This window comes from Carex rostrata, chromosome 8 (assembly GCF_964058835.1).
Source record: "Carex rostrata chromosome 8, lpCarRost1.2, whole genome shotgun sequence".
Classification (NCBI taxonomy): domain Eukaryota; kingdom Viridiplantae; phylum Streptophyta; class Magnoliopsida; order Poales; family Cyperaceae; genus Carex; species Carex rostrata.
The window spans coordinates 7,986,949-7,998,586 of NC_135925.1; the positions used below are offsets into that span (position 1 = coordinate 7,986,949).

An 11,638-nucleotide genomic window follows, 5' to 3' on the forward strand; every position below is an offset into this window, starting at 1 on the left:
ACAAAAAACTAAAAGGGTTGTTACGTCACTGATGAGGACAATTGCGTGAATTTTTTTGATAAACCATAATTAAGAAAATGATTTTTACTAATTCAGTATGATTGTTTTTTTTTTTTCAAAAACCAGAAAGACCGGAGGAGCCCTCCGGTCTCCCATAATTTTAACCGGTTTGGTCCATTATAATTGCATTATAATTCGGGTGTCACAGAAGATTCAAAATTTAAAATAAATCAAGACCGGATGGCCGGTCTGGTCTCTCCCTTTGGTCTGAATACGATGAGTGCGTATCCTCTGAGATATCTCATATTTTGCGTATCCTCTAAGATATCTTATATTTTGTGTGACCGATGCGTCTGGTGCTTATTGGGGGATAGTGCAGGGCCAGTATTATTTGAGCTTTGAGATTCGTGCAGAATGTATTTGAATGGTTAAGATTTTCCAAAAAAGTCACACAAAATATGAGATATCTCAGAGGATGCGAATTCGAATACGACCAACCTGAGTTAACTGTTTGGCACCTCTACAAAAATAATAAACCAAGACCGGATGGCCGGTCCAGTCTCTCCCATAAAAAAAGAAAAAAAAATGAGTCGCTGCACAGTCCGCCGCACCATCAATTTAAAAAATATGAGAAATTGTTAAGACCGGAGGGCTCCTCCGGTCTTGAGGAAAGGGAAAATTTGAGACTGGAGGGCTCCTCCGGTCCTTCTGGTTTTTGGAAAAAAAAAAAAGTAATCATGCTGGATTAGTAAAAATCATTTTTTTAATTATGGTTTATCAAAACAATTCCAATTGCGTAGTAGAACACAACATCTGAAAGAGAAAAGGTTCTCGTCCATCATGTTTTGTCCACCGTTTGTCCATAGCCTTATCCGACTCTGGTTCAACTGACTTTAACTGCCTTCGGTCCCCACCTTCTAATGGTCTCGTCTTCCTATTTAAACAGGTCGGCCGACGACGGAACCCTCCTTTTTTGAATTTCATCGTCAGATCAACCAACGCTTCAGTCAGACCATCTCTGCCCAGTCAGGTTGTCATCGTCCTCCTCCTCGACTGTTTGACGAAACAGATCTAGCTTCTGACGAGCGAGCCTCAGTGCCTGTGTTTACTCTTCTTCTCCGCAATTAGCTTTATAATGATTTGGCTTGTGATGAGCGAGCCTATTCGAAAGAGTACAAATATCAAATGAGCGATTATCGATCAACATTTAAGTATTGTTTTTTCTTTCATTGAGCATTGTTTTAGTTATATAGATTCGCTACCAGTTTCCATCAGAAGTAACTTTATAACGATTCGATTTGGTGAGTACAAATAAAATTAGAAAGATAAGAGTATTTTCAAGCTTTTGGCAATTATCAACATTTAAGTATTGTTTTTTTTTTCTTTGATTCTTCGTGCCATGGTAATCCAATTTTTTTCTTCGAAATTTGCTGCAAGTTAAGCAAAACTTCATTATTGTGTTCTATGTATCACTACTGATCAGTTGTTTCTGGTGGATCTTGATCTGATCTAGTAATACTTTGAGTCTAATCAGATATGATCTAACAGGTCAACTGTTGATTTGGTCTGGTTTTGTCTCTCTTTTTTATGGAGCGATCGTTAATCTTGTTTTTATTTGGATTGAATGTCAATAATGAAATTTAAATTCAGTGAGTTATTTACTGATTTTAATTTACATGATTCATCTAATAGGTTTAAAGGTTTTAGTCATTATTTTACAGGTTCTATTTGTTAGGTTAAAAGGTTTTGTATACTATTTTAGGATATGTTTTATAATTTTATAGCATATATCAAATATTTTACATGATCTATGTGTTTTACTTCTTTTCATTATTTTATTGGATATGTTTAATTGTTTTTTCAGTATATATATATATATATATATATATGCAATATCTTACAGCATATATGCAATAGTTACAGGATCTGTTGAACAGTGTTACAGATTTAAATTTATAGTATTTATCTAATATGTTTATAGGATATACAGTGTTTTACATGATCTATACAAAATTTGCAAGTTATGTTTAACAGTTTTACTGATTAGATATTTTACAGGATTCAGTTTACACTTACATAGGATACGTCAGTTAATTGTGTATGATATATTTGTTAATTTCGTTGATTAGATATGTTATTTTACAATATTATTTTTTTCATAGTTTTTTTTTATGTTATTCTGAATGTGGAATGATATAATTAGGTTTGCTATTTTGTGATAAATATTATGTTTTGTATTGAACAGATGCTGTGTGTGGTGAATATTATGATTTTGTTGAACAGATGACGGATGTTGATGAAGCATAACTTGACGCATTACTTGACATATGATTAAGCCTAAAATTAGTCCTAATTACCATGTTTTATTGCATTTTATTTATCATTTCACTTAATTTTAGTTAATGTTAGTCAAGACACAAGATACTGCGCAAGTTGTTAATTATTGCAGAATTGGAGCACGAAACCTCGAAATTTGTATGTGCACAGAAGATCGAAAATGTCAAGCCGAATGGAGAGACAAATCAATGAAAATCTTACAAGGAAAGAATTGGAGAGTAATCGGCAGGGCATCAATCATTTGGACCTTTGTTTGGATTACTACTGATTTTGGCCGCCAATTAATGCATTTTGATTCGGCTAATCTTATTTGGCTGATTTGATGGCTGGCGAATAGCAGCACATGGATTTTGTTACCAAAATTTCATTGAATGAAAGGAATGATATATTCGGCCAGGACAAAAATCAATCCCATCTTAACTTTAGCAATTTTTTTATTTTCGTTACTTTTGAACTTTTGGGGATTTCGGCCAGAGAGAAGAAATTGAGGAAAAAGGGAGTTGGAGTCAGAAGCAAACCGGAAGGAAAAGAGGAAAGCTGTAGCTCGATTCTTCGAATTCGGTTTTAGCAATCTTTTTTATTCTTCTCCTTTTCTTCTATTTTCATGAGTTTAATGGAATCAAATATGACTTGTGTTTGTGTTGAAATTATGCTTGGCTAAACATTTTATTTAGGGATATGGGAGTAACTTGATACTTTTGTTATGTTAATTTAATTGTTTGAATCTTATTTGTGGTTGTGATATTGATTTGTTTATGAATGCTTGATTGGTTTGTTTGGCTATTTCTTATTTTATTAAGGGATCCGCTAATAATAAATTGAGACCGAAAGGAGAAATTTATATTAGAAGTACTTTTTAAAATAGCGATAGTTATACAAATAATATTAGGTGAATTTGGTGATGGACCGAAAGGAGAAATTGAATTGCTAGAACAACATAAACAAACTTAAGTACTCGGAGCTACGAAAGTAGTCCAAAAGGCTTTTGGGGAAAAACACAGGTTATCAAATAGCTTAATGGGTTTAGATTAAAACTGGTAAGCCACGAACGTAGGAGACCTATTTAATCTAGATACGATGCGAAGCCACGAAAGTGGATAAACATCTACCTTAGGATAACACCCCCTCAATAATTGCAACCCAAATATTATAAAAACAATTAGAAATACATAATTAAAAGTATCATAGTGAAACCATAATCCTAGATATCCATTCTCTCTGGTATTTCTCATCATTTTCTGTTTCTGGAATTCATTCTACATTCTGTCAATTTAAGTTGCATTCAGATAATTCATCCTGCATTCTGTCTGGAATTTAGGCTGAGGTTCTGGAATTTAGTCTGCATTAGTTTATAATTCATCCTGCATTTAGTTAATTCATCCAGCATTTTTATAATTTAGTTTAAAAGAAAACCACTCAATATTTGCTTGTCTAGATTACTGAAAATCGGTAAACCAGTACTTACAATACCTCTCTGTGGTTCGATACCCAAATTACTAAGCGATAAGGTCATGCGCTTGTGACCAAATTGTATTAGGATTAGGGATTAAATTGTTAAGCTACCAAAACACCATCAAGCTTTTCTGGCGCCGTTGCCGGGGAGGTAACGGAATATTGGTACAACCGGTTTGTAAGTGAGACTAGATATTTTCTTTTTGTTCTTATTTTCTTATTTTCTTTAAACTAATCTATTTCTTTTTCTAGATTCGCACGATACTGGCCCTTGTTGCTCATCGGCCAATAACTCGTGCATTTATGAGAAGTCATCCAGAACTGGCTGACCCCAACAATCAAACCATCCCTGTTGGTACAGAACCACCACTGATGGCGGAACGACCGAGATCTTTGCGCGAGTTCGCCATCCCCTCCACGCAAAACATCACTTCCAGCATCCGTGCACCTACAATGGCTGCAAACAATTTCAAAATTAAAACTGCAATTTTGGGAATGGTCCAACAGAACCAATTTACTGGTTTACCAAATGAGGACCCAAACCTACACCTGTCCATTTTTCTTGAAATTTGTAATACCTTTAAGGTTAATGGTGTGTCTGATGATGCCATTAGACTTAGGTTATTCCCATTCTCACTGACAGGTAGGGCTAGGGCATGGTTACATTCGTTACCAGCCGGTACCATCACTACCTGGGAGGAGCTTGCTCATGCTTTTCTTGCTAAGTATTTTCCGCCTAGCAAAACAGCTCAACTCAGGAACCAAATCACTTCTTTTGTCCAAAAAGATGGTGAGTCTCTTTATGAGGCTTAGGAACGGTTCAAGGAATTGATTAGGTCCTGTCCACATCATGGTTTAGAGAAATGGTTGATAGTTCAGACCTTTTATAATGGATTGAATTATAACACTCGATTAACCATTGATGCAGCTGCAAATGGAGCATTAATGAATTGTGGGGTAGATGATGCATACACATTGATTGAGGACATGACTCTCAACCACCATCAATGGACTTCAGAAAGGCCTACACCAGCCGCACCAAGGGCTACACCAGGTAGGCATAAGATCGATGCAGTCACACTTCTCTCTGCCAAGTTTGATGCTCTCACAAAAAGGTTAGATAAACTTAACGTAAATGCAGTCAGCACAGGTAATCTCTTTTCTTGTGACAATTGTGGGATTGGTGACCATTCGACTCTTGAGTGCCAGCTTGGCAATTCTCAATTTCGAGAGTTAGAAATTGAACAAGTAAACGCTCTAAATGGTTTTGGTAGGCCCCAAAATGACCCTTTTTCAAACACATACAATCCTGGTTGGAGGAATCACCCCAATTTCTCTTGAAAGAATAATAACCCGAATGCAATTCCCCAACAGAATAATCAACCTCCTGGTTTCGCTCCAAGGCAGTTTAACCCTCAACCAGCTCCACAAAAGTCTAGTCTAGAAACCTTGCTTGAGAATTTTGTGACAAAACAAGACCAACGAATGAATGATCAGGACAAAAATATCTCCAATTTGGCATCAAAAATTGACCAACTAGCAACCCAAAATAGAATGCTAGAAACACAATTTTTCCAATTTTCCCAACAAGCGAGCTCCTCTTCAAGAGCTCCAGGCACACTACCTGGTTAGCCAGAAATCAATCCTCGAGAGCAATGCAATGCGGTGACTCTGGGAAGTGGGAAGCAAACGATTGATCCAACTCCACCAATGAAGCTCGTATTGACTGACGACAATGCAGGCTACATCGGGAAAGATACACCTGCACAACAAAATGTTGGCCGCACTGACGAAAATGCAGGCCGCACTGACGAAAATGCAAGCCGCACTGACGACAATGCAGGTGTCATAGAGAACAAAGAGAGTGAAAGTGAGGAGCCTAAGTACGTCGAACCACCTCCATACAAGCCCCCACTTCCTTTCCCACAAAGATTTATCAAAGCAAAACTTGACAAACAATTCGGTAAATTTCTTGAAATGTTGAAAAAGTTGCAAGTCAACGTTCCATTTACCGATGTCTTGAAAGAAATGCCCTCTTACGCTAAGTTCTTGAAAGACATTTTGTCCAATAAGAGAAAACTCGAAAAGTGTAGCACAGTGGCATTGACGAAGGAGTGTAGTGCAGTCCTTCAAAACAAGTTGCCTCGAAAATTGAAAGACCCTGGGAGTTTCTCAATCCCTTGTGTCATTGGAAACACCAAATTTAAAAAAAGCCATGTGTGATCTTGGAGCGAGCGTGAGTTTGATGCCCCTAAGTGTCTTTGAGAAGCTTGACCTCGGTGAGTTGGAGCCCACTCACATTTCTCTTCAATTAGCCAATCGATCAGTTAGATATCCCAAGGGGATGCTTAGGGACGTTGCTGTAAGAGTGGGCAAAATGTGTTTTCCCACGGACTTTGTGATTGTCGAGATGGAAGAAGATTCACACATTCCTATCATTCTAGGGAGACCTTTTCTTGCGACCGCAGGCACTCAAATTGACGTGAAAAATGGCAAGCTCTCCCTGAACTCAGGAAAACAAAAGGTGGAATTCAATCTTTCTAAAACCATCAAATATCCCTCTGATGATGATAACTCATGTTACATGATTGTGGCGATTGATGGGATTGTCAGAGAGTTCTTTGATGAGCTTATTTCGAAAAACACTTCTGAATCCCTTTCGAGTAATCCCGAAGACCAATCTTCCCCGAGTGGTGAAGAGGATGAGATCGAGCATGACTCTCTCAACTCCAAACTACTTGCACCAGCAAGTGTAGCCCGAATCGACAATGCAGGCTGCACTGATGATCGCGTGTCTGCACAGAAAAATGCATGCTGCACTTCAAGCAATGCAGGCACCATTGCTGAAAATGCAGGCGTCATCCAGAACAATGCAGGTTGCATTCCCTTTCACACTTTGATGGCAATCAAACTCAGACTCAGACTTAAACCAACCCGAACCGACCCCATCCCATTAAACCCTACCAACCGAACCCCCCTCCTTTCTTCCTTTCTTTCTCTCCAGTGCCAAAACCCCTCTCCCACACAACGTCGCTTCTCTCTCTCTCTTCTAGCGACAGCCCCGCCACCGCTCCACCTTTCTCTCTCCTGCCACCACTACACAGCACTACCGCACCGCCATTCCTTCTTCTACAGAGCCGCCGCTCAACCTTCCTCCTTCTCACTGACAGCACCACCGACCACCGAAACCCCTCTCTCTACACAGCCACCGCCCCCACTTCCACCCTCTCCTACGCTGCCCCCACAATCTCCACCGCCGAAATCCCTCTCTCTCTCACCGTCCCCACTACCACCCTCTCTCACAGTGACTGCCTCCTCTCTCTCTCGGACATCAGCAGCTACAGTCCAAGGAGTGGCCATAGAGGACATTGAAGACGACGCACCACCACCGATTCGACAAATGAGTGCCATCCCAAAGCACATCCCACATCCACCCCTACCACCTGAACACCCAGACCTGATAACCGAGCATAACTTCCACTGGCAGAAGGAGTTGTACGACCACTTCATCAAGCAAGGCCTTGATCGTCCACCACAGCCATGATCAGGTATTATTTTCAGCTTCCCTATTTTTCTTTCTTCATTTCTTTATCTCTATGTCTGCATCAGGGACAATGCAGATTTTAAGTTTGGGGGAGTTGAATTAAAAGTCTCTCTTTGATTTTCTTTGTTTTATTTAGGTTTCATAGGTTTCATATTGCATTTAGGTTAAACTATGATTTCTTTTGGGTTAAATGTGGAAATGGCAAAATTTTAGGAATTATGTTTGGTATTGGATGTTTATTACTGAATTTTAAGGGATATCAAGAGATGTAGTGAGAGGATGTTTTAATAACACCATAATACACATTCGAATTGTTTTGATTAAATTGCTCGATTAATAGCTCTTTGGAATTCATTTTCTTTAAGAACAAGGATTTGAGAACCTAAATGATTTTGAAAAAACATGTTAGAATTAGTAGAAGGGGGTGTGTAAGAAAACCCCGATTCAGGCGGAGCAAAGCCCGAAACATAAAATTGAAAGCACATAAAAGCTTCTTACCTTCAAACGATGACCTTTGAACGGTCAATTTGACAGGAAATGATCTGGAGTGACCTAAACTCAAAGCACCCGAGTTATAGGGTTCATGAAATTGAGAGTAATGGAAATGTTTCTGAACTCTCTGAATGTTTAAACATGGTTGTTGGAGGTTAACAAAGGACCTTTAGAACTTTAATTGAAGGGTATAACCCGAATTGCCTACTGGCACACTTACACACACGAAAGCAGCCTACAATGCATCCAAAATGAAAAATTGAACGTTGGGATGGGTCTGACACTCAATTAACTTCATGCACAGCTATTATAACACCTCCACAACATGACAAAATAGAAGAATCTCTTCTGCCATGCATGAGGAGGAGCATGACTCCATATCTTCACATCTCAGCCCTTTAAACACATGAAATCAAGGGCTACAAATACATTACCACATGGACTGCCAACATGGCTTAAATTGATTGGTTTACACCCCTGCAAATGACACCATAAAGGCCAGGGCTGAATCTCAAGCATTGAAATAAAATTGGATGAGTTGGAGGGCTCAGATGGTGCCAGCATGGGCTCAGCTAACCCTAGACCTCTCCTGCCTTCAAGGCTATATATACATGATCAAACACACCTACAGAAAAGGGAGAGACACACGAGTTTAGCAGCTACATACACACACACACACACACACACACATACATACACTGGTACCAGCATACCAGTAGCTTACAAGTAGCTAGCCTCTCTTGTTCTTCCTCTGTAATAGAGATAATTAATAGGTAATTAGAGTTAAAAAATGATGTAAGACCCCTAGGGGTCAAGCTATGTATCTTTCATGGTGAATAAAGATGGTTTCTTTGCATTTTTATTGTTTCCCTTGCTTTTTTTCCTTTCTTTGTTGTTCTTGTTCTGATGCTCTCTTCTAAAATCATTTAAATACTGATAATAATGTATATGAGCATTTAAAATACCAAATTTTATTAGCTTAATACAAATCTTTCACAAAAAATCACTTTTCAACCTATTTTCTCTATTTTTCTTATGCTCCTTCTTCTCTGCCTCCCTTGATCATTTTTTGTAAATTAATTAGAGGTAAAGATGAGTGTAGTGAGCCACAGGCATCCTTGCTCATCTGACCCTTTGGTTCTTTTATAAAAAAATAATCAAAATAAGGGAATAAAGTGACTTTAAATAAAAGATAAACACACAAGGGTTGTTTAAAGTGAGCCATAGGCATCCTTTGCAATCCTCAACCTAATGATCATTTGGAAAAGGCCTATTTGTGATTAGATCCAAGAAAGTGGTGAAGTTATGCTATCCAAATGGCTAATTTCACTATTTTGAAGGGTCTATTTACAAATAGTGAGAAACTGAGGTTCAAAGTGTAAGAAGGCAGCAATTATATTGCTATATGTCACTTACATCTTTGAATCTATGAAGTTTTGATGATAATGCCTCTTAAAACCAAGTGAGAAGGTATAAAAACATGATTTTAAAACAATCAGGGACTTCTCTGCAAAATTATAGGTCCTGACATGTTGAAAATATATTAAAATGATGATTTCATGATCTTTGAATCCTTTGATCTTTTCTTCTTTGATACTGGTACCAAAACAATGGCCATAATGCCCTTTATATATGTTAATGGACCCAACCAGACTTGTATCTTTGCATATATTGGTCTCTAGTATAAGATTAGATTCACACCCAGTGGTACAATACATAATAAGCACCATTATTGCAATGTCATGTGTAAAAATGTACTCATTTGACCTATGCTGACAGATCAGTCTATTCTGACTAATGAAGGGACTAAATTGCAAAATAGACTTCACCATTGGACAGAACACAGAAAAATACATAAAATAGACTCAAAGTTTGCATCATTTGGACTTTCCTACACAGAGTTATGATCTGTCAAAGTTCATCTTTTAAAAAATGGAAATTCTGTATTTAATTTGGTAAAATTACCAGATATGCCCTTGGCACTATTCAAAGCCATTTGATTGAATTGCAATGCTCAGGAAAATCTGAAATTTGGAATAGAAATTCTTGACCTATATATCTTTGAATCTATGAAATAAAATCCATGACTTCTTTACAAAATTTAAGAGCAATTGGATCTGGAAATCTAAAAATACCATATTCATATATCCTCCCCTTGATCAAAATCCAATCCAACACAAATCAATGCTTCTGTGATGATCCAGATCCTTCTAAATAATATAAAAGGCTCTAAAGAACACTCAATTCAACATTAAACCTTCCGTACCACTCATTGATACCAAACCGGTACTGGAACCGAAACCAAAGAACTCAAAATATGCTCAAATCACATTCAAACCTCAAATTGACATTCCTAGTGCCCTCTGTAGTCTCATACGACTCTAAATAGCCAATCAATTGAAAGAAATCTCAAAGAAATCGATTGAAATCGATCTGAGACTCAATCGGTACCGATAGGTACTGTAGATGCCTATTCCGCCACCTCCGATGATCGCCGACGACTGACAATGGTACCAATCGACTCTTGACAGCCTCACGATCATAACCATGTCCTTGACCGGTGCCGCCGTGGCCTAGATCGGCCGGACTGAGTTTGTCAGAGAAGAACCCTAGCCGGGAAACCCCTTTGCACAGATATTAAAACAGGAAACACAGATCTCAAAGCAAACCGCTTAATCCAATGAGCCAAATTCAAATCAAATCCAATGACTCTCTGACATAGTGGGGCCCATCTGTCAATTCAAATAAACCTCCTCACACGAATCCTAAAGCCCATTTGATAAAATCCTAACCTCTGTGCGCTAATTGAGGATCCAGTACACATCTCAAAGGCCCAAAAGCCCAATCTCAAAGCCCAGATTAACCAAATCACTTTTGCACCGATCTTAAAGCCCAATGATCTCAATCCAAAGGCTTGCACACATATCAAAGGCCCAAAAGCCCAAATCTCAAAGCCCAGCACCAATCTTAAAGTCCACATATGACCAAAAGATGTCCTTTTACATATAAACCCCCTCTGTTTATTTTAAATATACAGAGAAGCCCCTGTAAATTTACACAAAGGCCCCTGTCAGCATAAAACCTTTTCAAACAAGCCCTTAAAGGCCCATTTTATATTCTAAACCCTGTTAAGAGTTCAAATCACAACCTCAGGTCCCTGGAAAATTACAAACAAGTCCCTGAAATATAAAAATCTTTATAAATAAGTCCTTTCAAGTCCTTTTTGACCATAACTTTCTCATACTAAGTCCAAATCGACTCAAATTAGTCCCAAATGAACCCAAATTCAATTTTCTATAATTTTAAATAATATTTGAACACATCCAGGTCCCAGCCATAATCTGAAATGACCAAAATGCCCCTCTCTTGACATGTTTCATAAATAAAAGTATAAAAATGACATCCAAATGCTCCTTTCATATCAAAAACATATAAATGATATTTCTTATGAATATTCTCATATTTCAAAAGTATGGAATCATATCTTTCATGCATACATCACAATAACTGACTTAAAACAAATTCAAATTTAAATGAGAACCAACCGCATGACCAAAGTAAATCATACATGAGCCCCTTTTAGCCCTATTATTCAGTTCAATCCAAATAGGCACACATCCCGGAATGCATGAGGTCTTCAGATAGACTCGAAAGGTCTTTCTGATATAATTAACGGCGGGGGCTTGCGCCCGTCGGGAGTAAAACGTCCTCACAATCGAAAATAATAAAACCTCCGACAACTGATCATGAACGTAGGTCGTCATAAGGGGTGAACCAGGAGGAATGCAGAAAGAAATCCCGAGTGAATGCCTT

The 11,638-nt window shown here is 38.1% G+C and overlaps 1 protein-coding gene and 1 non-coding gene across 2 annotated transcripts; one reads left to right on the top strand and one right to left on the bottom strand.

The window, feature by feature from the left end:
• Positions 1 to 4,092: 4,092 nt before the first annotated feature.
• Positions 4,093 to 5,130, top strand: LOC144558528 (uncharacterized). The gene is made up of 2 exons (XM_078307370.1): positions 4,093 to 4,579; positions 4,718 to 5,130. Exons 1-2 carry the CDS (start codon positions 4,093 to 4,095, stop codon positions 5,128 to 5,130), a joined length of 900 nt encoding a protein of 299 aa, XP_078163496.1.
• On the bottom strand, positions 4,540 to 4,646 carry LOC144558896 (small nucleolar RNA R71). The gene has a single exon (XR_013513052.1). It is a non-coding gene; the product is annotated as a small nucleolar RNA R71 (small nucleolar RNA).
• Positions 5,131 to 11,638: the final 6,508 nt, after the last annotated feature.

Coding starts and splice junctions, on each gene's coding strand:
- LOC144558528 (XM_078307370.1), top strand. CDS start 4,093: ATGAGAAGTCATCCAGAACTGGCTGACCCCAACAATCAAACCATCCCT. Junction 4,580..4,717: donor TTCTTTTGTCCAAAAAGATG/GTGAGTCTCTTT, acceptor CCATTGATGCAG/CTGCAAATGGAGCATTAATG.